The 25128-nt window shown below is 50.0% G+C and overlaps 1 protein-coding gene across 3 annotated transcripts in view; it reads right to left on the bottom strand.

Moving 5' to 3' along the window:
- Positions 1-218: 218 nt before the first annotated feature.
- AGO2 (argonaute RISC catalytic component 2) overlaps positions 219-25128 on the bottom strand; it is a 93556-nt gene continuing 68646 nt past the window's right edge. For all 3 annotated transcript variants that reach the window (XM_070802394.1, XM_070802395.1, XM_070802393.1), the window contains 7 exons: positions 24526-24685; positions 22433-22523; positions 21733-21927; positions 17424-17558; positions 14109-14210; positions 12159-12358; positions 219-11893 (listed from right to left, as the gene is read on the bottom strand). In XM_070802394.1, coding sequence (XP_070658495.1) covers positions 11785-11893; positions 12159-12358; positions 14109-14210; positions 17424-17558; positions 21733-21927; positions 22433-22523; positions 24526-24685 — 992 coding nt within the window. In that variant the 3' untranslated portion in view covers positions 219-11784. The remainder of the gene's footprint in view (positions 11894-12158; positions 12359-14108; positions 14211-17423; positions 17559-21732; positions 21928-22432; positions 22524-24525; positions 24686-25128) is intronic.

Genomic DNA, 25128 nt, shown 5'->3' with positions numbered 1-25128 from the left:
CACCCACCTCATCCTGGATACCACATTTGTTCCATCCGGTTCAATCCTAGGTTTATCCCCAGACTCCCAGTTCTCAAGGGGCCCAACGTATAAAATAAGGCCCTAGACTTGTGTCACCCAAGGGGTGCTTCTACCTCAGAGGCCTGGAATCTTAACCTGTGTGGATGGAAACCCCCAAATAAACACATGAGTAACAGAAGGTCTTTGGGAGAGGCAGCTGTAAATACAAGGAATTTTATTTTTTTTTTTTGCTGACATAGTATGAGGCAAAACAAAATTGACACCATACAAAATAACTTTATAAAATATCATTCACATCATATTTTATCAGATTTACAGCATTCTGTGCATGTTAAAGGTTATGTAAGGTGAAAAAAACACTATGCCAAACTTTTTAGTATTAGTTTATATACACACAATAAGAAACAAAACAAATAACTGTTAGGTTTTCCATGGATTTATTGCAAAAATAGTGCAAACTACTTAACCTAGTAAGCTGTAAAACAAACTCGAAAGGACCCAGCTAAGCTTAAACACCACCATAGATGCTCAGTGTCTCAGCCTTTAGCTTTCTTCACCAGTTTAGTCTTTGTCAATTAAGACCACTCCCCGTCTGTTCAGTTTAGGGTGAGTGCTGGGAACACAGAAGTGTCGAGACCGGCTCTTCAGAGCCCGGATGGACGCGGCTGCTTAGCGCCAGCAACACCTTTAGGGTCATGCTACTTTACTCAATGGCGAGTTTGTGAGGTCTGTGTTGAAAACATTAAGATGCCATGATGTTTAAGTCTGACCTTAGAAGTAAGTCATCCAACCTCTTGGTGATATGGAGAAAAGTAAGAAAGCAGCATGAACAGAAAGGATTAGAAACATTATTGTCTGCTTATAAACATGGTATCCTTTTTCTCAGGTGTATTTGGGTAAAGTATTAATCTCCTGGTGGGCAACCTTTGAACCAGATATTGCAGTAAGTTAAAAAAAAAAAAAAAAGGATACTGTAGATACTGTAACCCTACAAGAGTAACTTTAAGATCTCTTCAACAGCCTGTTGGGGTCCAAAAAGCATATATCTAAACAAAAAAATAAGAGCAGAACAAAATGCTACATATACAAGCTAAAGAAACAAAATGCAGCATATTCAGGTTCTTTTTCTTGAGGTACCTATATAAATTTAATCACCTGCCCCAAAGTACTCTTGTTAGGTAAAAAACAAAATGCTTACTGATGAGCCAATTGTAGGGCATTTATTATTATTGAGAAAGTGCAACAACGCTGATCTTTACATGCAGCATACTAAAGGATGATTTACTCTTTACAAAATATAGCTTACGTATTGACCTGATGGAAGTTTAAAAATTAAAAAACATTTAACTAGAATCATCCCAGTTTTTTTGAGATCCTGCAGCAAAAAGCCTCCCAAATCAACCTTCAGAGTTTTGCCACTAAGGAATGTTGGTTCTCTTGTAAAATTCAGAGATCTCTTTAAAATAGTAAAACTATATACTACAGGAAAGATCCCTAATTTTTATTTCTTATTGGTATAAAATCAAATTCTTAAGACTCCAAAATATTGTGTTACCTCCAAAGAATTAAAAAAGATTGCCATAGTAGGAAAAGTCTAGACTTGTAAACTGCCAAATATAAAAGCATGGAAAGTCATCGATCTCCTATCTTATTTTCTCACCTGCCAGAAAGCTTTCCTAACTCACAGAAATCCTGGGGTGCTGCACAGCACCCCTGCTCCCCTCCCCCACAGCCAAGGGCTCTCCCTTCCTCGGTCGATGGCTATCAGCACCCCCACCAGGAGGTCGGGAGAGACTCAGTCGACAACAGTCCATCCGTTGCTTATGAAATGAACTTATAAAATACGCCCGGGGCGGGGGTGGGGGCCTGCGCGATGAGAGAAGCAAGGACAAGAGTGTGAGTTGTTTTGGCCGCCCCTTCATTGGCACAGAAAATGAAGTGATAGCTACAAATATATGCATAGAAGAGTCTGAAATTTGCTTGTAAAACGTCATATTTGCTCTTGGGCATAATTTTTTTCTTTTCACAAGAGGGCAGTTGGGATTCCAATATGTGTTAGTAGTTAGCTGGGGTGATCTCTCAGATTCCATGGCCAATTGGGCTTTTTCTCCCCATGTACAATATAAAATGTTTAATTTCATACTGATTTTTTCAATGTATTAGGATTAAACACGAAAGGCACAAAATAAATAAAAATATTATTAAATAAACGGAAATTATGTTTTCAAGCTTTGTGTGGAGTTATATATTTCACTGTTTTGTTACTTTTTCCAATTTAGTTTGACAGGCTTAGTAAATAGCACCCAACTGTTTAACTGAGGTAGATCCACATTGTAAAGAAAGCTGGGTCCCCTCCATTTTATGTCTAAATTTAAGATGCTTTTACAAAAACAAAAACCCATTTAATCGTAAGCAGAAACAATGACAGGTGGCACTACCTGAAGAAAGCTTAGAACATGAGCAGGTCTGCAAAGATTTATACCCAAATCATACTCTCCATCAGCCATAAAAACATCTCAAACTGGAGGGAAAAAAAAAAAAAAAAAATCAAACATTTAAAAATAACCCTGACAAAGTCTCAAGACTTTCAGAACAGGTCTTTGACTGACTGCCACAGAAATGCACAATGGTCCATTTTCATCAAGCAATGGCAGCAGCCAGACCAGAGAGCGAGCGAGCGCTGTATCAGTGAAGTTTCCCTTTGTAACTCCGGAGAAAAGACTTGCTGAATTAAGATATAGCATCTTGATCTGAACAGTTTAAACTCATTCTGCCTAGTATTTTTGCATACTCTGAAACTTACAAATTTAATATCTGATTAAGGCTTAATTTAAAGTGGCGTTACCACCTAGCATCATGCAAGCATGGAACATCCTCAAAACACACAGAATGGTATTAAACTAAAAGACAAGGACAGGAAGCCTCAGAATCGTATTTAGCAGGTATTATAATTTCATATTTAATTTTACAATTCATGTAGCAAATGAAAAGTTATACAGAGGCCAATGCATATAAACACTAGTTTATACAGGAACTGTCCATTTACACAACAGCACTGCACGGTCTCTACACCAAGCACAGACACTGCCACGTGGACCCACCACACAGGCAACCGCGTTCGCAGACGGCACACACAGTACCACCTGGAATGAGGCCCTTTAGCTGCTCAGCTTCTTAGAAAACAGTAAACTTTACATGGTCATAATACATTTTGATTCAAAATGTCTTTCTAAAATTTTTTTTTTTTTTTTTTTTGCATGGGGGGAAATTAAGGGGAAAGATCTACCTATGGAACTTTTGAATTCATTTTTGGTTTTTTCAATTATTTTATAAAAATAAAATAAAACTAGAAAAGTTGATAAAACTCAGGGTCAAAAACCCCTCAATACATACTAGGTAAGCAATCTAAAGTGTACCAGAGGTAAGAAAAAATCTGGATTTAGACACTACATTCTTATGTTTAATGAGTAATTAGCCACTTTGCTGCACAGAAACTCACAATTATTCCCTTAAAACTCTTTAAAAAGTAAAAACTCATTTGCCTCTATAATTACAAAACATGAGTTGATATCTTGAACAACTACATTTAAAATCCACGATCAAACTCAGGAGGCAACTTTCAGTTAGTGCTAAACTGCAGACTTCCCAGGATTCTAGTCACATGTGTATCCGGCTTTGAAGAGGAACCCAAAGTCATTGCTGTCCAGCCCCCATGCCGGCTGGCGCCTCTGCCTTTCAGGAGGGAGAGTGAGGGGAGAGGGAAGGACCAAGAATGGCCACCAAGAAGGCCTTTTAAGTTTAAATAACATTGGGTCATTTCCCCTACTTAAAACCATCCACTGACAGAGAAGGGTGGCTTTTAACTGGACCATCAGCCAAGAAATCTGCTCAACTCAATACCTGGCTTGGAAAAGTCAGAGCCAAAACCTACATCTTCGAGGCGGCAGAGCCTGAGTCCTGCATGCACGGCTCCAGGTGACACCACTCCCCCACGTTACAAACCACCACAATGAGCGCTCCGGCACCCGGCCTCCGAGTCTTCACACGCATTTCACAAAGACACAATGCCAGCTCCAGTTCCTTCCTGAAAACAGTCTCGTTCCGTTAACACTCAACATTCTCGACGAGTGACTGTGAGAGCAAAACCCCCAGGTTGGCTGGCGGTCACGGTCAGCGCCTGACTGACAGAGAGGTGCTGTGGACAGATGTGCTCAGGGCCTGGAAGGAGCCCCCAGCCAGAACCCAGTGGTTCCTGCACGGGGCCGTCCGTGGGAGCCAAGGAGCAGAAGCAGCTTCTAGGGCAGAGGGCCAGCTTCCTTCCAACAACGCAGCCTGATGCAATTCCGAAAGGACCCCGAGGACTGGACGCGAAAGGCACAGAGGCTGAGATGGGGTCTCCAGAACGTGCTCCACTTGGCACCACCAGAGGCCAGGGAGGCCTGGGCACCACCTGCCTGCTGGGCGAGGGGCTGCCCTCACCCACACCTAGGGTTGTTGCCAGCATCTCCGGAGCCCAGAGGAACCCAGCGCTCCCTACACGCACCCAGTTCTGTCAAGTCGATCCTGGGATCGACTCCCAGGTCTGAGGACCTTGAAGATTCCAGAAGTACTGAATGAGGTTGGCCTGAACACGAACGAAGTTCCCAGAGACACATGGTGGCGGGGGGGGGGGGGGGGGGTGGGTAGTCAGTATTTGGTGTTTTAGCTTTAACTCTGAACTACTCACATCCAAGGAAGTTGTAACTAGAAAGTTGTAACTAGTTCCAAGCAAGTTGTAACTAGCCTCCTCTGACTGTCTGAAGGTGAGGACTCAACCCTCAGTCACACCACCAGGGCCATCTAAGGTCTAACACACTGCATTTCTCACATCAACCAGTAAGACAGAAACATGTGAACAAAAGCACCAATAATCTCCTTCAGTTCCCTCATCTTTAGTGACCTTTCATGAGCGCAAAAGTGGTGAGGAGGGAGCAGACCCATGCTGGGACCCCAGGGGGCCACTGGAAAACCCTGCCTGCGATTCTGGCTGCAAACCGAGTCACTGAAGAGCCCAGCAACCACTGGGCTCAAGTGGGTCAGTGGACGCGGCGGGCACCCCCATAGGCACCCCCCACGCCCATGCCCCTTGGGGTGGTCTGCCTGTAGGACAGCGCGACTGCAGAACTGCACATTCTTAAGACTGCAAAGGGCACTTGGCGCTCTGGGAATTATAGCACAGCATGTGGCGTTAAAGGCAAGGGCTTCCTCCTAATGGTGCCCCTGGAACCTCTCTGGGGCAAAGTCAAGGTTGAGGTGCATCCAGAGGAGCTCGGAGCCGCCCCCTCCCACCCAGACGCCTGTCCCTCCAGACTTAGGAGCAAATGCTCACCTTCTGAAGATGAGAACACGAGGAACCTAAAGAAAAGATGCAAAGGAGCAGAGGGTGAGCCTGATAATCCCACAGCAGCGTGTGGGCACAGCACATTTCTGACGGCAAAGTGGTAAATCACACGGGATGTCAAGCTCTCCCAGGCCAGCCGCCCCGCAGGGGGCGTCCGGTCCGGGGCACCGGCAGCGGGAACCGCCGCCCATTCAGGATGCTGCTGCCCTGGCCCCTGTGCTCCTCTCAACAAACGGCCTTGGATTTGAACAGAACATTTTGCTTTTGAACCTTGGCTCATTTTAAAGTATGGAGTGACAGCACTCAAGGGTTCCCAAGTCAGAGGTCACTGACACCTGCACTGCATTTTGAAACCATGCAGCTACTGTAAAAGAACTATTTGCACGAGAGTTGGTGTTTAAGCACCTTTGTGATTTTATAGAGTGTACAAAAAGGGAGAAGAGAGAAGGAGCCACTTTCAACCCATTCATAAATAAAGCAGGAAAGAAAAAGTGCTTCCTTACATCAGATAGGACAGGGAAATGCCAGGACAGCGGGTCCCTTCCAGGTCCCGCCGTCCACGGCCCTGCACCCGAGGGCGACGCAGAAGGGCCCTCTCGCTTCCTTCCTGCCGGCCACCGAGAGTCCCAGCACGTCGGAGCCGGGCAGCCCTGAGGAGTCCCTGGTCCACCCGGACAGCCGGGTGCGGGGAGGGGACTGCCCGGGGGTCACAGTATGGCACGCAATGTTCAAGCCAGAACTGAACAGAGAGGTGTTCACGATTCTGTTTTTTCAGGCAACATTTTGGCTATTTTCAGTGTGGACAGCTAAGCTTAAAAGCAAACATGAACCTGTTAAGAATTCAGAGGTAGCCTTTATCTGCGTTAATTTACTTATTTTTATACTAAAAGGTACTTATGAGAAACCACCTTCTGTAGTGATATGGCTAAGCCAATACATTCACTTTAGACAACAAAATGGCAAAACATCCAAAAAAAAGCGTTAAATGAGGGCACCGAGATGGCGTCAACGTGACGGGAACACACACTCAGGTGACTGGCTGCGTGGGTGTGAAAGCTCCTCTGTGTGTCTGCTACTGGGGAGCCCGCCCACAAGTAGAATCACATGCTGGGCTAGAGCCCACACTTCTCACCTGGCCAACGCAGGAGGCCTGGAGCAACGGACAGCACTGGGGTCCAGGTCTGCCTGGCATCTACAGATTAAGCCACAGATGACAGTTCTGACACAACAGCGACCTCATGGCTTTCAAATGACGGCTGACCAAAGAGAAGCAAGGGGACTGTGACTCGCTAATAACATTGGCCGTTCAGACACTTCCTCTCCAAGCTGTCAAATGCTGGACGGAGGTAGAAGCAAATGCTTTAGGGAGTCATGGCAAATAACAAGGAATTAAACAGACCAGAAGTATTCAAGGGATTTACAACTAATCCTCTTAGAATTAAATCTTCAGACCGCAAGGAGGGAGCCCACTCTCCTTCCGATAGACCACAAACTTCCTTCCAGAAAAAGACGGCGAAGAGGCTAACTTGTCCTTCATGAATGGTCAACACGTATGTGCGCACACACACACACACACGCACACACACACGCACACAAAGACACGGCTGCAGAGGGGGCAGGGCAGCGGGCAGCCCACACAGCTCTAACACGTAACACTGGAAAACATGGCAGAGTCACTGAACAAAGCAACGCGTTGTCTCACACCATTTCTGCTATCCTAAGTCTATTTACAATCATTTCAAACAAGTACAGCAGATGCAAAGTTGGACATAATAAAAAGGAAGCTGTCAAAAAATCAGTGCAATTATTTTGAGTTGAAAATTTTCCTTACAAAAAGTCAGCATGTGTGTGTAACACGGACAGCCCTATTACATAGTCACACGTGCACGGTGTCTACACTGAGAAACGTCACTGCAGCCGCGACTGCTGGCACGGCAGCTGGAGAGAATAGTCTTGGTTGCTTTGGGGGAGGGCTTTAAATATAAATAAGGTATCTGCATTCTGAAAGTGAGGTGTATGAGCACTGAGGAAGTTTCTATTTATTTGTACATTCCTTTTCTCATGAGCGTGAGAGATGAGTTAGAGGTCACAGGGAAATTCTATGGCTTGTCCGGGCCACTGGGATTGTCCACTGTCTGGATTATGTCAGCTTCTAAAGCTCCTCCTAATGGAACTGCCTTAGGTGTAGGAAAATGCCCATGAAAAAATCCTTTGAACTGTCCAACAGATCAAAGTCCCACTCAAGGATTCCGTCAGATCCCGAGGGACGGCTCCATGAAGCAAGCCGAGCGCTTGCCTGGCACCGAGCGGCCGAGAGAAGCCGCCCCGGCCTCCAGAGGCCTCCTCGAGGCAGTCTGGTCTCCCCGCTGCAGGACGCTTGGCTGGCCTACCCTTAACGTATTGTATCAAATATATAATCTGCCTGAAAAACTGCCTTGTAAAAATAAAATTTAAATCACCCTGCAGATCAATGCAAAACTACACTGCTGCATATATAAGAAAAACAATTCATCCAGAAAAATTACATTTGTGGCTTTCAAAAATAAATCATCCAGCAAACTCGAAGGTAAACATCAGGTAATTTATAAAAGTTAGGGGAAATAATTTCTATCATATTCACCAGGTACCACATGCACGGGAATATCCATTATCAGGCAAATCAAACCAGAGCAGAAAGGAAAAAAAAAATAAATAGCAACATTTGCATTTAACAACAATAACAGTAACGTACAATATATATCAATACCCACCCCCCACAACCCTGCTGTAGTAACTGAACTTGAATTGTCTCTTTTAAGGAGCACACGCTGGGGTAAACATCAATCACAGCACTGACTGCGGCCAACTTCACACAGCACACAGAGATCACTCGACCTCTGACCAGGCCCTCCCGGGGAAGGCCACAAAGTGGCCAGGGATGTCTCGTGGTTCCAGGGTGCAAACACCCATGCACGGAGTGTGAGAATGCTACCGAAAAGCAACACAATCTTGAAAAGAAGAGGCAGACCCTAAAATGTAGTATCAAGTGTATCTGTGAAGACTTTTTGAAACAGAAAACCAAAACCCAAACAATCCCTTTCTAAAGGTACAGGTATGCCCAGTTTTTACAAAATCTATCTGAACCGGGGACATCTGAGCTTATCAAAGGAAGTACACCAGCAGCAGGATGGCATCTCAGCAGGGCCAGAGGGCTCTCCTCATGGCGACCCACATCGCTCCCTGGGTTTCTTTCATCACTTAGCAATCAGGGCGAGAGCCCGTCGAACAGACTAGGAAGTGGTGAAGGGAGGGGACTACATTAACTTTTCTTCAGGTGAATGTTACCAAATACATTAGGAAGAGTACCAGGATAAGAATCTAATTCAGACACCTCTTCTAAAGAGATGAGATAAATCCCAGTTTTCCTTGCAAATGAATCCAGATTTCTACATCACAATTTTCACATTCAGTCTGCTTAAAGCAAGGCACACCTTCCTTAACAGTGGGGTGGGGCAAAGCCAGCGAGCGGACACCTCTGCAACCTGCACGGACCTCAGGAAACCCTTCAAACATGGGCGGAGCCCGGAGGTGCCCGGAGCCCCTCTCGGGGCGGCCTCGAGGTCACTCTGGGTTGGGTGGGCATGACCTGCTCAGGCAGGCAGGGGCCCCTCTCGGCTTCCATGTGAGCAGGGCTTGAACTCACTCTACTGTACTCTGAGGTTTCACGCTGACTCAGAACTTATCTTAATAATGGGAGGATTGGTAGGAATTTGGGGAAACAGTTCTTTACCTGAGAAACTGTAACTACAGCCATTTGAATTCTGAGCCATCAGACATGCACCAAGGTATATAGCTACCCCAGCTGGAGACGTCTGGTTTACGAATGCTCTTTAGTAAAAACTTCATAAAACAAGCCTAGGGCTGTAAAAAGTACCCTTCTCAAAGTACTTTGGCCCTCTAGAAAGAAAACTTTTCTTCAAAATGATTTTTTTTTAAGAATTTAGGTCTCATTTTCTGCCAGCCTGTAGTGTTCCCCAACGCATTAGCTCAGGAAGACGTCTTCCTGCACTGCCAGAAGGGGTGCCTGGGAGAGCTTCCTCTCCAGAAGGTTCTAGATCAGAAGTTCTCAGACTCCAGGCAGCCCAAGCCCCTAGCTGATGGTGACAAACTCAATGCCCAGCCACCCGCCCTGGAGGCTCTGACTCGGCAGCGAGCGCGGGAAACTGAGTTTTTTTTTTTTACCACCGCCGCCCTGACCTCCCGAGATCCTGTTGCAAGTGGTAAAACATACCTTGCAGAGACACAGTTCTACATGATACTGAACATGGCTGAAAACTAACCTCATTGAAGACTTTAAAAATATTTTAGTGAAAAGATACCCTCCTTTGCTTGAAAGCTCCCAGTAATTTAAGTCAAGAGTGTACTTTACTGGTGTCCCTCGGAATAGGAGAAAGTGCCACTTGATAATAAAATGACAGGGAATTGCAACATTTCTTTAAGCAGAGGCTTCTGTCATTTAAAAAGAAAAAAAAAAGATACAGCAAGAAGAGACTAATGCCATTAATAAGACACCCACATGTGCACACACGTGTGCGTTCACGCACACACACACACACCACTCTGAGCTATACTGATACAAATAGTCATCCCTTTGTCGCTGCCCCCAAAATCCAGGCCAAGCGTCCCCCACGGCGTGTCCCCACCCCTCCTGGCCCCTCAGAGCCCCTGCACAAGACGGAGGCAGGCGCTCAGCCCAGCAGGAGACACCCCAGCGCCAGAGGTCAGTGTCAGGCCTGGATGGACGGGGCCATCGCAGGGCCCGAGGAAACCTATAGACAGGACGCAGCGCTAGGGGAAGGCTCGTCTCCTTGGACTCTGTACTGATCGTGGATTTGGTTTCTGTGACAGCTGCCTGCGAGGACAGAAAGCCAACTTAGCGCAGCGGAGCTCGTCGAGCCGCCCACAACACTACTCTTAGTGCGACGGCTCTCGATTGGCGAAACCACGTCTGGGGCCAGGACGCAAATCCTAGCAGAAGGGCCTGCCTCTCCCGCCACCCCCGGAGGGCAGCGCTCCTGCACAGACCACTGGCCTCGTGTCCGGCAGAGGGCCACCGCCAACAGCCTTCTCTAGTTTCAGTGCATAGATCCTATGACGCTTGGCTAACAAACCACACCCAGAGAGGTGCACGCTGCTGCACGGACTCGTTCCGGGAGTGGAAGGACACATACATTCCATTTGTGCTTAATCGGCTGAGTGACACACGGGGGGAGGGGGAGGAGGTGGGGGAGGGGGAGCGACTGCTGGGAGCACACCCAGGCCCCCGGAGGGTCCAGGCTGGGCACTCAGCACTCAGGGGCGGGCCGCGGGCACTCAGAGTCAACCGCATACTCCTGCACTTCAGCACTGAGAACCACAAGGGGTGGTCAGGGCTCCAGAACTCTCTTGATATGCTGAACAGATCACAAGAAGCACCCCGTAGTCAATAAAATGAAAAACAGCATCTATCTACCACATTAATACTGCAAACCAGATATATATATTTTTTCTCTTACATTAAAGACATAACAGTGAAAAAGGATTGTACTGTATTTATCACCACAGACCCGTATTCTTTAGAAACTTTGGAAAATAAATGTCACAGTCCTATAGGACAGCTCTTATGATTAGACTGTCAGCATGTTGTCTTTTTTCTTTTTTTAAATAATTTTTTTATTAAAATGGCACTTGTCTGCCAATCTCTCTGGACCTGTAAATGTTATAAACACACACGGCCCATCTTCTGCCACCGCGCCCTCCTTCGAGCTGAGCGGAAGGCGGCCGGTGGCAGAATGAGAGACCCCGGGCGTCTCGCCTGGCCCCTGCCCTTGGGTCCCGGACAGCTGGTGGGAGCCAGATCAGGAGCACGCCGGCATCATTCTGAAATAAACTTTAGTGACAACGTCAAAATGTTCAAGGCTTTAAAACCACAACGTGTTTTGTGTTGCTTTCACTCTTGTAGAATGTTCACAGCTAGTTTGAGCCCATCAATTTCATAGAGAATCATGTGTTAAAAATAAGTAAATTGAATGACCAAATAAATTAAAAATGTTTTAAAGCCCTGAGTTCATAGACTGGTTTTAGGAGATTTTTAGGAAACACGGGACTCTATTTCAGTAAGCAGCTTATAAGATTTTGGCAAACCATATTTCCTACGACAATGGGGGTCTCATACAGGTCTGCAGTTCAAAATCCAAGTTTGAAATCTGGGACGGAAGGCATTCTGGAAAATGGAGAATCTACTAAAATGGATGACGTGTCATGTTCGATGCTGGCTGTCATGGAAGGGCTGGGCATTTGTTGGTCTGAGTGTAGCTGGTCTCATGTGAATCCTACTCGGTACACAGTTGGAAACACTGAACATGTCAAGCAAAGTACATGGTGCGCAGCGTGTCCTGGTGGACCTGCACCGCCTTCGCCAGCGCTTGATGGTCTCGTCCGTTACTCTGCCCAGAGGTATGGCTTCCTTCAGCACTGCGGGGGTGGGGGGTAGAGAGAGAGAGAGAAAGTGCAGCCTTTAATGCATCACGAGGCAGCACACTGATAGCTAAGTGAGGACCACACACCAGCCCTCTGGCAAGACGGCCACACAGCTAGCGAGTGGCGGCGAAGATGCTGGCTTTTGGGTGTCTGCGTAACAATCGGCTCCAGCCACTGGGGACCCCGTGTCCCACTCTGGAAAAGCAGCTGCCGAAGCCTGTTGCGGAAACGAGCCTGGCAGGAGAGGCATGCCACTCACCTGTCGTGCTCCTTGTCCACCAGGTGGTACCTGGCCCGGAAGGCCACCAGGTGAGCGTAGTATGCCGGCGCCGGGATGGACACGGAGCGTGTGCAGCGCACGTAGGTGTGACACAGCTGGTAGGTGAGGATCTGCAGCTCGTCGGAAGAGAAGCGATTGTCATCCCAGAGCACATGGTAGTGCGAGGGCCTGCTTGTTCCCTGAAAGCAGGTCAGAGGGTGAGAGGCAGACACGGACCAGAGGGGCCAGGACTCACCTGCCCAGGTGTGCTGAGAAGCCGTGCTTCCGCACGCAGCGCAAGCGTCACGGAGGACGCACGGTGACGAGAAGAGGTTTCTATTACTTACAGTGTATCATCAAATGACCGCCTACTGGTAAAATACAGACCACACACATATTCACTTGTGCACAGGAAATCATAGGAAAGACAAAAATACAGAAGAAGCTGTTCTGAGGACAATATTTGTATACCTTAGGTTCTCTACGATGTTTCATTTATAGAGACAAGAAAAAAATCTCTAATAAGTTATATATTATTGCCTTTTAAATAGGAGTTTGATCATGTATTTATTTTGTGCAGTGTGTGTAGTCTGGAAACATTTGAAACTGAAGGAGGTAGGCTGGTCACCTACCCCCTTCCTCCCCCGCAAAGTGGGGGTGCCCGAGGGCCGCTGCCCTGCCTGGCAGGGCACCCATGGCCGGTCAGCAGGGGGAAGGGCTTTCTCCGGCTGCCACATGACCCAGCCGGCTGGTCCTTCCTGACGCCCCCACTCGGGTGCTGCTGCCTCCACCGTCTGTGCTCAGGCTCCCAGAGCTAGTGGGAGTCAGGCCTGCTTGTCCTCTGAAGAGCCACAGTCTGCACCCACTTTTAACCCGGGGTGGTCACGGGGCCCACGGGCAGCGGGGCATCAGCGTCAGAGGCTGTGCTGAGGACAGGGCGGGGCTGGGCCCCAGAGGCTCGTCCTGTCACAGAATTGTCTCAGAAGCGAGATCCCCTCAGTGGAGAGGGCCTGCGCAGGAAAGCAAGGGGGAAGGCTGGTTGCAACCGAACTGGAGGCCGTGGAGGGCCGGAGAACCACCCGGAGGCGGAAGGCCAGGAAAGAGATGGTGATGGACACCGGGTGGCCGGTATGGGCGAGGTGCCCGCCGGACATGGAAGCTGCCACAGGAAACACCACGGGAGTCTCCGCATTCTCTGAGCCACACTCCTCTTCCTCCTTTTCAACAACGCTTTAAAGATGTACAACCCACTCAGCCTTCGGCTGTGCCCACAGGCTGCAGGCTGGACGCACCCACGGCCAGTTGGCCATGCCCTGTTCCAGGGCCTTGGCAGAGTGTGGTTCCCATGGAATGTCCAAAGTACGGAGTCCACAGTGATCCTCCGAGTTTAGATCAGATCCCTCAGGAGGGGAATTCAGCCCTTCCTCCAGGAGCCCCCCTCCCACAGGGCACAGCCTCGCATCGGGGTGGCACAGTGCTGACAGCAGGCATGGCCGCACAGGGCACCGCTCCCCCAGGATGGCTCCTGGCAGGCTGCGGGTCTCTTAACTGGGAGGGACAAGGCATGCCCATGTGGCCCTGCTATTCACCTGTGAGGTGGGCATGCGAGGCCGACCCCACCCCTCAGTTAGTCCCCTGACCCCCGAGTGCTCGCCGAGCCCTGGCACACAGGGACGCCCCTGGTCCCGTCGAGCCTGCCAGGCCTTTGCCCTCGCCACCGGACCTCATCTCTCCTGCCCCCTGATAGCACCACATGGTGCTGAGCCCCCACGGTCCAGTGATCACCCGCCGGCCTCCCCTCAGGACTGCCGGAGCCCCAGGCTCACTGCTGACCACCACGTCCCCAGTGCCCACTCGAGTGCCTGGCACATGGCCTGTGCTCTGCAAGCGTTTGCTGAATGCATGCATGACGTCTCAGACACACTGAGACTGTCCACCCCCTGTCCTCACCTGGATGCCAGCATGACTACACAGGTAGAAGTCAAACTCAGTTGGGTGGGTGATTTTCGTGTCCACGGTTGTGCCTGCTGGAATGTTTCCGCTTTTCCCAACCTTGAGCAACACAAGAGCCCATTAGATGCGGCTGGGGACGGCAAAGTGATGCAAGCAAGCAAACAAGACTCAGCCACACTGTCGTCTATTCCTAAGGCCTTAAGCTGGACTATGCATTTGCTCAGGACTATAGCTCAACATTCAGAAAATGAAGATCATGGCATCTGGTCCCATCACTTCATGGGAAATAGATGGGGAAACAATGGAAACAGTAAGAGACTTTATTTTGGGGGGCTCCAAAATCACTGCAGATGGTGACTGAAGCCATGTAATTAAAAGACACTTGCTCCTTGGAAGAAAAGCTATGACCAACCTAGACAGCATATTAAAAAGCAGAGACATCACATACAAGAGAAAATCGCCCATATAACCCCTGTGTACCTTCTGCAAGCACTTGCTGAATGTGTGCACGATGCCTCAGAAACACGTGAAAAAGAAAGGAAATATCTGAGAAGAGTGCCTACCTCTGCACCCCCTTCAATGCTGCAGTCTCAAATCTAGACTTCACTACTCCCACACAAGCTCTCACTTTTTGTTACATATTTGAGCCTCCATTAGCATTATACTGTGTTACTTTGCACATTTAAAACCTGTATACATGTATCCTATGCATTTTGCTACTTGCTGTGTTTGTTCCACATTGCAATTTTGAGAAACAGTCATTTGGCAGATAATGTTTATTACTGTTTTGTTTTTTTACTACTTTTCATTGGTATGTAAATGCCAGTATATAAACACACCACAAACTCTTCTGTTAGCAGGTAGATTTGTTACTATTATAAACAACACTGCCAGAATATTCTTACACATGTCCCCCTGAATGCTAGCATGTGGGTTTCTCCAGGGCAGATCTCTAGAACTGCCAAACTGTGCTCCAAGTTGGCTATCCGTCTCCACTCCTGTCCAAAGGGCAGGAGAATCCTCAGCCTAACGATGCACTGACCATGTGCTGAGTGCTGTGTGTCAGATCAGCCACCCTCCCAGCACTCTCACGAGGCAGTCCAGGCAGAGGCGCTGACAGCTTGTGGTCAAGCAGCCGGAAGCTGCAGGGATGGACTGGAGCCAGGGTTTCTGGCTCCAGACCCTGTGCTCCTCACCTTAGCACCCACATCCTGGACAACGTTTGGTGATTTTATCAGGCTAAGCTCCTAATGTGAATCCCCCAGACTTTTTCTGTCCTCTGAAATTCTTTCTAGAAGATTATTCTCTGAAGGTTTATTAAAACTTGCCTATAAAAACCTCTGGACGAACTTCATCAAATAAGCCAAGTAGTTTCTCTTTTTTCCCCAGCCTGTGCCACACATTAAGATGGTTTACTCGTGACGCCTTGGTACAGTTTGCCCGTAAAACTCTCTGGGCCCAATGCCTTTGGGATGATGACTGGGACTGTCCTCCTCAGCTGATTCTGGTAACTGAAGTCGTTCTACAACTGAGTATTTGCATCTGTTTCTCCTGTTTTCCAACGTGCTATCATGAAGCTGTTATCCAGTATGATTCAAATAACACCCCCTCTCTGCTCCCAACATCATCACAAGTATTCTCTCTTTTGTTCAGTCTTGATTGGTTTATATAATCTTCAGCGAAGTATGCCTCACTTGTGTTAATCTGTGCTATGGGCGATTCATTTTCTAGTTCACTATTTTCTATTTCGAGAAAGTGGGGTGCAGGAAAAAGCTGACTTTGATCCCCCTGACTCCTGGCAAGAGAGGTCTGCAGGCTGAGGTGGCAGAGGGGCTGCACACACCAGCTCCTCAGCTGTGCCTCGACCCCTGGGGCTGACATCCTTCCTGCGGCTTCAGACTTACTGATGGCTGTCTTTCTAGTTTTACAACACAGCAGCTGTGTCTATACTCTCACCCATAAGTGCTGCGTTAGCTGCACTGCACAGGGTTTGATATGAAATTCTCCTTTTCGTTCATTTCTGATCATTTCACAATTGATTATTCTCTTCACCTTTTTAGTGCATGTGCTCCTTATAATCAATTGAAAAATTTAAGCTTTCTCATGCTTTTTTCTACTACGGATTTAAAACTGTGTAACGGAAAATGTGGTTTGTAGAAGGGTGAGGTCTGGCCATCTTCTGAGACTGCCTGAGGCCAGCTCGTGCTTCCGCTCTGGGCGTGAGCTCGGCCACCACAGGCAGGGCTCTGTCTGCCCCAGCTTGTCTCCTCCACTCTTCCCATTTTGAGTCTTTACTAACTTGTACCTCTCTCACTTTCTGACAGTGGTCTGTTAACACAGACCTCTCTAGTGGTGTGTTTGTCAATTTCTCGCTGAAATTCTGCCCGTTGAGCTTCACCTTTTAACCTTTACATATTTTTAGGCCATGGCATGAGATCCATCCGCGCTTAGAGCAGTCGTATCTTGTCAGGAGACCATCCGTCCCTTTTCCTCACCACTAACTCTCAATTTGCATTATGTCTTTCATTTAGGCCAGAAGCATGTTCAGCACTGTGGTGCCAGGTGGCCTCAGGGGACTGCTCCACGTGGACACCAACCCCCAGTGTCCAGCCCTGCTGTGGGCAGCCTGACCTAATGTCCTTCCCTTCCGGGAGGTCTTTTATCTTATGCAGCTACTTGGACACCATGCAGCTTTAGGACAATGTGTCTAGGTGTGGATTTACTTTTATTCTCCTGTTAGGAATAGGAACACTGTTTTAATCTAAGGAATCCTATCTCTCCCCAGCTGTGGACAATTCTCAGCAGTCGCATCTTTAAGTCTCGAGCCTCCTGCTCGCACACGGTTCTTACTCTGGAGCAGCCAGGTAGCGTAAGGGAGTCTGGATGCTCCTCCAGACTAGATCCCTGGAGAGGTCCCAGGCCCCCTTCCAGGAGCACCCCAGCTGCCCTGAGGGCTCCCACTTCCCCACATTCTACCTCATCCTTTACGCCACGCTGTCTAGGACCACAGCTGCTCACCCCAGCTGCCCTGAGGGCTCCCACCTCCCCACATTCTACCTCATCCTTTACGCCACGCTGTCTAGGACCACAGCTGCTCACCGGCTCTGCAGCTTCACCTTTGGTCATTTCTATATGGGATAAAAGTCACCCCCCTAGACGCATCCCAACCTGTGGGGTTTATAGGTTCCAACTGTTCCCCAAGCTGAGGAGAACCCTGCTCCAGCGCCTGTGGCCGGTCCCCACGAGCCCGGGACGCCCGTGTCACCAGGCCGTCGGTGCGGCAGGCTGGATGGGGGGCCCGGGGACGCTCACCCGCTCGTTCTTGTCGGTGCAGAAGAGCCGCGTGTGGTGTCTCTTCTGGACCACGATGAACGTGATGCCTGGCTGGTAGTCCTTCTCTAGCTTAATGCACGCCTCACGGATGGCCAGTAACTCGTGGTGCAGAACCTGAGGAAAGGAAGCAGGACATGCTTGAGGACTGCTACGTTTTGGGGCCTCTTGTTACCTTAAAATGACTCCCTTTATCACATGTACGTTTGATACATATTTAAGTCTTATAGCTCCACTAGCTTGCTGTTAGCTGTTGTGATTCTGTCTCTTTGAGCCTGTTTCTTCACTTCTATCATGGAGCAAATGGCTCCCAGGTTTCGTGGTTAAATGGCTTAGGTTAGATAATGCATAAACAAGCAGAGCATGGTGTCTGGAATGTTCTAAGTGCTACCATCCACAGTGGACTTGAAGGCATGATGGGAAACACACACACAAACCAATCAATCCAACAACTTATTTCTGGATTGGAGAGAATCTACTTAAAGACACACAAGCAAACAAACTCTACTAGCCTAGGTGCTGAGCCGAGTCCAAAACCCAGCTCCACCACTAAGCAAGCCTGTGGCTATCAAAGCCACAAAACCTGTCTGATCCCCAGTTTCCTCAGGTTTAAAATCGGAGTTTTTCCCCACAGTCAGTTTCTCACATCAGGAAGCTTCCATAAGCCTCTTATCCTTCATCAGAGGGCAGGCAGAATGAAAACCACAATCATGAAAAACTAACTGAACTGATCACATGGACCACAGCCTTGTCTACCTCAATGAAACTATGAGCTATGCCGTGTGGGGCCACCCAAGCTGGACAGGTCATGGTGAAGAGTTCTGACAGAATGCGGTCCACTGCAGAAGGGAATGGCAAACCACTTCAGTATTCTTGCTTTGAGAACCCCATGAACAGTATGAAAAGGTAAAAAGATAGGACACTGAAAGATTACCTCCCCAGGTTGGTAGGTGCCCAATATGCTACTGGAGATCAGTGGAGAAATAACTCCAGAAAGAACGAAGAGACAGAGCCAAAGCAGAACAATACCCAGTTGTGGATGTGCTGCTGATGGAAGTAAAGTCCGATGCTGTAAAGAACAATATTGATAGGAACCTGGAATGTTAGGTCCATGAATCAAGGCACATTGGAAGTGATCAAACAGGAGATGGCAAGAATGAACGTCGACATTCTAGGAATCAGCGAACTAAGATGGGCTGGAATGGGAGAATTTAACTCAGATGACCATTATATCTACTACTGCGGGCAAGAACCCCTTAGCAGAAATGGAGTACCCTCATAGTCAACAAAAGAGTCCAAAATGCAGTACTCGGATGTACTCTCAAAAATGACACAATGATTTCTGTTCGTTTCCAAGGCAAATCATTCAACATCACAGTAATCCAAGTCTATGCCCCAATCATGAATGTTGAAGAAGCTGAAATTGAACAGTTATGAGATGACCTACAAGATCTTTGAGAACTAACACCAAAAAAAGATGTCCTTTTCGTCACAGGGGACTGGAATGCAAAAGTAGGAAGTCAAGATATACCTAGAGTAATAGGCAACTTTTGCCTTGGAGTACAAAATGAAGCAGGGCAAAGGGTAACAGAGTTTTGCCAAGAGAATGCTCTGGTCATACTTAATACCCTCTTCCAATAAACAAGAGACAACTCTACGCATGGACATCACCAGATGGTCAATACCAAAATCAGACTGATTATATTCTTTGCAGCTGAAGATGGAGAAGCTCTATTAAGTCAGCAAAAACAAGACCAGGAGCTGACTGTGGCTCAGATCATGAACTCCTTATTGCCAAATTCAGACTTAAATTGAAGAAAGTAGGGAAAACCACCAGACCATTCAGGTATGACCTAAATCAGTGGAAGTGATAAATAGATTCAAGGGATTAGATCTGATAAGAGTGCCTGAAGAACGATGGATGGAAGTTCGTGACATTGTACAGGAGGCCATGATCAACACCACCCCCAAGAAAAAGAAATGCAAAAAGGCAAAATGGCTGTCTGAGGAGGCCTTACAAATAGCTAGGAGTAGAAGATAAGTTAAAGGCAAAGGAGAAAAGGAAAGATGTACCCTTCTGGATGCAGAGTTCCAAAGAATAGAAAAGAGAGATAAGAAAGCCTTCCTCAGCGATCAATGCAAAGAAATAGAGGAAAACAACAGAATGGAAAAGACTAGAGATCTCTTCAAGAAAATTAGAGATACCAAGGGAACACTTCATGCAAAGATTGGCACAATAAAGAATAGAAATGGTATGGACCTAGCAGAAGCAGAAGATACTAAGAAGAGGTGGCAAGAATACACAGAACTGTACAAAAAAGATCTTCATGACCCAGATAACCACAATGGTATGATCACTCACCTAGAGCCAGACATCCTGGAGTGCGAAGTCAAGTGGGCCTTAGGAAGCATCACTACGAACAAAGCTAGTGGAGGTGATGGAATTCCAGCTGAGCTATTTCAAATCCTAAAAGATGATGCTGTGAAAGTGCTGGATTCAATATGACAGCAAATTTGGAAAACTCGGCAGTGGCCACAGGACTGGAAAAGGTCAGTTTTCATTCCAATCCCAAAGAGAGGCAATACTAAAGAATGTTCAACTGCACAATTGCATTCACCTCACACACTAGCAAAGTAATGCTCAAACTTCTCCAAGCCAGGCTTCAGCGATACATGAACCATGAACTTCCAGATGTTCAAGCTGGTTTTAGAAAAGGCAGAGGAACCAGAGATCAAATTGCCAATATCCGCTGGATCATCGAAAAAGCAAGAGAGTTCCAGAAAAACATCTATTTCTGCTTTATTGACTATACCAAAGCCTTTGACTATGTGGATCACAATAAACTGTGGAAAATTCTGAAAGAGATGGGAATACCAGACCACCTGACCTGTCTCCTGAGTAATCTGTATGCAGGTCAGGAACCAACAGTTAGAACTGGACATGGACCAAGAGACTGGTTCCAAATAGGAAAAGGAATATGTCAAGGCTGTATATTGTCACCCTGCTTATTTAACTTATAATGCAGAGTACATCATGAGAAACGCTGGGCTGGAAGAAGCACAAGCTGGAATCAAGATTTCCGGGAGAAATATCAATAACCTCAGATATGCAGATGACACCACGCTTTTGGCAGAAACCAAAGAGGAACTGAAGGGCCTCTTGATGAAAGTGAAAGAAGAGAGTGAAAAAGCTGGCTTAAGACTCAACATTCAAAAATCAAATATCATGGCTTCCAGTCCCATCACTTCATGGCGGAGAGAAGGGGAAACAATGGAAACAGTGACAAACTTTATTTTGGGGGCTTCAAAATCACTGCAGATGGTGACTGCAGCCATGAAATTAAAAGATGCTTGCTCCTTAGAAGAAAAGCTATGACCAACCTAGGCAGCATATTAAAAAGCAGAGCTGTTACTTTGCCAACAAAGGTCTGTCTAGTCAAAGCTATGGTTTTTCCAGTAGTCATATATGGATGTGAGCGATGGACCATAAAGAAAGCTGAATGCCGAAGAATTGATGCTTTTGAACTGTGGTGTTGGAGAAGACTCTTGAGAGTCCCTTGGACTGCAAGGAGAACCAACAAGTCAATCCTAAAAAGAAATCAGGCCTGAATATCCATTGGAAGGACTGATGCTGAAGCTCCAATACTTTGGCCACCTGATGCGAAGAACTGACTCATTGGAAAAGACCCTAATGCTGGGAAAGGTTGAATGCAGGAGGAGAAGGGGATGACAGAGGGTGAGATGGTTGGATGGCATCACTGACTTGATGGACATCAGTTTGAGCAAGCTCAGGGAGTTGGTGACGGACAGGGAAGCCTGGTGTGCTGCAATCCATGGGGTTGCAGAGAGTCAGACACGACTCATTGACTGAAATGAACTGAAAATAGAAGCATTCCCACCTTGAAACCTGCTGTGATGCCTACCATCCTCTGAGTAGCACCAGGGGTTAGGGTACAAGGATACTGGCCCCTGTCTCTCCTCTCCCCTCCCCTGAAGAGTTGGTCCCCAGAACGAGTCCCCCAGCCCAGACTCCCCACAGCCTAGGAGGCAAAGCGTGGAGCCGGAACAGGCCCTGTCTGGTGCGTGCTGAACCGAACCTGCTGGACTGGCCTCGCTCGACTCTGGCCCCTGCCCCCGCCTCTCCTCCCCTCCTGCCGCAGGGTCCTGACCACCCCGCACCCCCCACGCCTACCACACAGTGACCAGATAAACCTGGGGGCAGAACAGAAATGCGAGACGCCTTCCTGCAGAGGGACGGAGAGCAGGGCGGAGGAAGCGCGGTGGCGCCCACCTGCTGGAACTGCCCCTCGGAGACGCCGTCGCGGTAGAAGATGATGCGGGTGGGCTTGAAGCGCGTGGACTTGTAGAACTGGATGAGCAGCTCGCGCACCATGGCCGCCAGGTCCTGGATGATCTCCTGCCGGTGCTGCTGCACGCGCACGGTGGCACAGTAGCGGTTTGGGTGGGCGTCCATGCTGCCCACGACCTGCGGGCGGTGGGGTCAGCAGGTGCCGAGGGCCCGTCACGGGCAAGCCCACCACCTTTACGCGGCGTCTGTGTGTGCGGCCCTGGGGTATGTGAATGCGTCCCCAAGAATGTAAGTTTGCCCAAGGGACCTAATAAAAAACTCACGACTGTTCAGAACCCCTCTTCTGCTTGTATCGGATGGGGCTGAATTACATCAGCTCAGAGGTGGCCCCTGGAGAGCCTGACAGCGTGCAAAACTCTACTAAGCACGTTGTTTTCCCCAAGCCAGGTGCACAGCCACACGCAACACCCTAAGACTCCCAGCACCAGAAGTGAGGAGTGTCCCCCAGGAACGCCGGCCTGAAAGCAGTTGCCTGCAGGTGCCAACCAGCGGGACCCAGTCAGCGTGTTGGGCACAGGGCTGCACTGGGCCGAGCCACTGCGCTTTCATCGCTAATCAATCACAGAGATGCTGGGCAGGCAGGAACACACATGGACAGAGGGACGTGGGAAGCGATACTCACGGCAGCAATGGACGGCTTCTTCCCGTCCCCGGCGGGGGGGTGAGTGACATCTGCCCCCAGAAAGATGACGGGCTGCTGGAACACCGGAGGCCTGCGGGGGAAGCGAGTGTCAGGGGCCGCGGCTCGGGGACGCCACCCGGACCTCTCAGGACACGGGCACCAGCGCTACTCTGGGGCTCTGCTTGTAAAGACTCCTCATCTCTCTGGCACAGACAGAGAACACCTTGTGGGGACAAAGAGGCTCAGGGTGAGACCTGCTTCAGAGCGACCCGGAGCGGGAGAGGCTGCAGGAGGTGTACACTGCACCAGGGTGGTCAGGTGTGGACAGCCGCTGAGGCCGGGCCCAGGGACAGGAGGGTTCTCCTCGGGGAGATGACTGACTGTTTCCAAGATAATCGCGTCCATAGAGTCCACGGTCTGCAGCCAACCTTGGACCTGCGGCCACACTGCAGGGCGCCTGGCAGCCGCATTGCTCTCTACCCAACACCCCAATGTCTCCAGACATAGCCACATATTCTCGGGGGATGAATGTGTCCCAGTAGGGAAGCAAGGAGCTAGGCTGTTCTCCCAGGATCTTCTAAATGCTGGCCACACTCCAGCAGTCACCTCCCCAAAGAGGCGGTGTTGGGGGCCTGGTTCTCCAACAGCTGGCAGGTCCCAGCCTCACCAGCTGTGCGACCGGGAGCCTTCTTGATGCCTCATCCTTCTCTCCTCCCGGACTCACGTGCTGCCCAGGTGCCCTGTGCTGAGCCCCCCAGGTACCCACTGCTCTTCCTCTTGCCCTCCCCCTCCTCTGACGGGTCCCGGGTGCACCCACACACGCAGTTCTGACTCACACCTTGAACCGGCACAACCACACCAGCCACTGGACAGTCCACTCTGCCCCCGGCTCCCCGGCTCGCCTTGCGGCAGAGCTCTGGGATTAGCTGAGCCCGTCTCCTGCCTCCAGACGGGGCCTCGTGCTGCCATGGCAACAGGACTGCTCTCTGCAAGGTCACCTGCAACCTGCACACGTCCCCCGGCCCTGTGGCCGAGAGCCTCACACCTTGTCACACCTGGCTGGTCGGTGCCATGTGGCGGCCACGCACGGGCTCCCCTTCCCTCCACGACCTTCCAACCCTGAACCCCGCAGGGCCCAGGCTTGGCCGTCCTTCCTGTCTACACTGCACCCCACGGTGCTCTCCAGCCCAGAAGCTCTAATACCACCCGCACGTGAGGGGCCCTGAACAAGGCTCTCCAGCACAGGCTCCCCCCAACCCGCCCCTGCACCCCTGCCTCAGCTGGCGTCACCTCATCGCTCCCACAGCCCAGGGTGGGCCAATCTAGACTCCTCTTCCACTCACGGCTCTGGGCACCCCCGGCCTAGCTCCCACCAGCAGCTCTCCTGGGACAATGCCGGCGGGCCAGAGCTGGGGTCGCCTTTCAGAACAAGGTCAGCGGGGCTACACCTGCACTTGTGAGCCTCCCCCCACGGCTGTGTTCCCCTGGAGCGAGTGCCAGGCCCCCACAGGCTCGCCCCTCAGTCTCTGAGCAGAATGACTGCCACGTTCCCGGCAGGCAGGCTGCCCCAAGGCCCTTGCACGGCCTGCACCCTCTGGAGCAGGCTGCTCCCGGTGTCCACACAGCCCTGCCCCCAGTGCCCAGTCTGCACCGTGTCACCTCCCCCGTGAGGCCCTCACGCTCTGGGCCCCCTTCCACTGAATCACGGCTGCTCAGCCCCCAGTGCCCGGCCCTGGCCTGGGGCCAACAGCGCCACCTCCTGCTCTGGAAGCCCCGTCCTGGAGCTGACCGTCGGGCACCTGGGGCGCTGGTGTGGCCCTCCTGTCTACATGGCACTGGCCACACAGCTGCCACACCTCACGTGCGGGACCCACCTCTGGATGGGGTCAGAAAGCCCTTCTCCTTGGGCTGGCACCGGTCCTCAGGGGACCTGGACCCCGAGACCAGGAGCAGCCAAGACCCTCGTCCTACTCACTTCCTGCGCCTGCCAAGCCCGGGACAGCGCTCGGCATAGCTGAGCAGAGCCGCCTAGGCACCGCCCTGCCCAGGGCGTCACCACAGCTGCCCCATGCATGGCGGAGGGCCGGCCTCACCTCCCCTGCGGCAGCAGGATGTTGTTCACGCCGCCCAGTTTGACGTTGATTTTCAGACAGAGGTTGGACAGGGTCTGCGGCGTGGTCCTCTGCACGTTCTTCATCTGCACACACTGCGTGGCCATGCCCAGCACCGTGTCTCCCACACGCTTGACCTCGGCTGCCGAGAGAACAGGGTGCTCAGCACGGCTCCCTGGTGCTCCTCTGCCCACCCCGCGCGCCTGCCGCACACGCGGCCAAGCCCGGACCCAACTCTGTGCCAGCTGCAGGGCGTCCCCCATTGGCTCAGGGAGGCCCGCTCTCAGTCAGGGGCGTTTCTGCAACTTCTCCAGGTTGACAGGGCAGTGTGCACAGGGCCAGGTTGGAACCCAGGCACTCGAAACAGCAAGCAAATGCTCGAGTAGTTAAAAATATAAACCCGTGAATCCTCAGTCCCTGGCCATAGAAACTTGATGCCAAAGCGCTCTCCAGGCCTACACCCCCCTCCATTCTGGGTTCTCTTGTGAAGCGAGTGGGCAACTGCTCCCTAGACAGGCCAGCAGAGACGGGAGACCCTGCGAGAAGAGTCACCTGGGCTTCCTCCCGCTCGTGGATGCAGAGCCC

The sequence above is a fragment of the Bos indicus genome, chromosome 14, assembly GCF_029378745.1.
Source record: "Bos indicus isolate NIAB-ARS_2022 breed Sahiwal x Tharparkar chromosome 14, NIAB-ARS_B.indTharparkar_mat_pri_1.0, whole genome shotgun sequence".
In the NCBI taxonomy this organism is placed as follows: Eukaryota; Metazoa; Chordata; class Mammalia; order Artiodactyla; family Bovidae; genus Bos; species Bos indicus.
The sequence above is the reverse complement of the archived record's forward strand: the minus strand, read 5'-3'. Positions and strand labels throughout refer to the sequence as shown.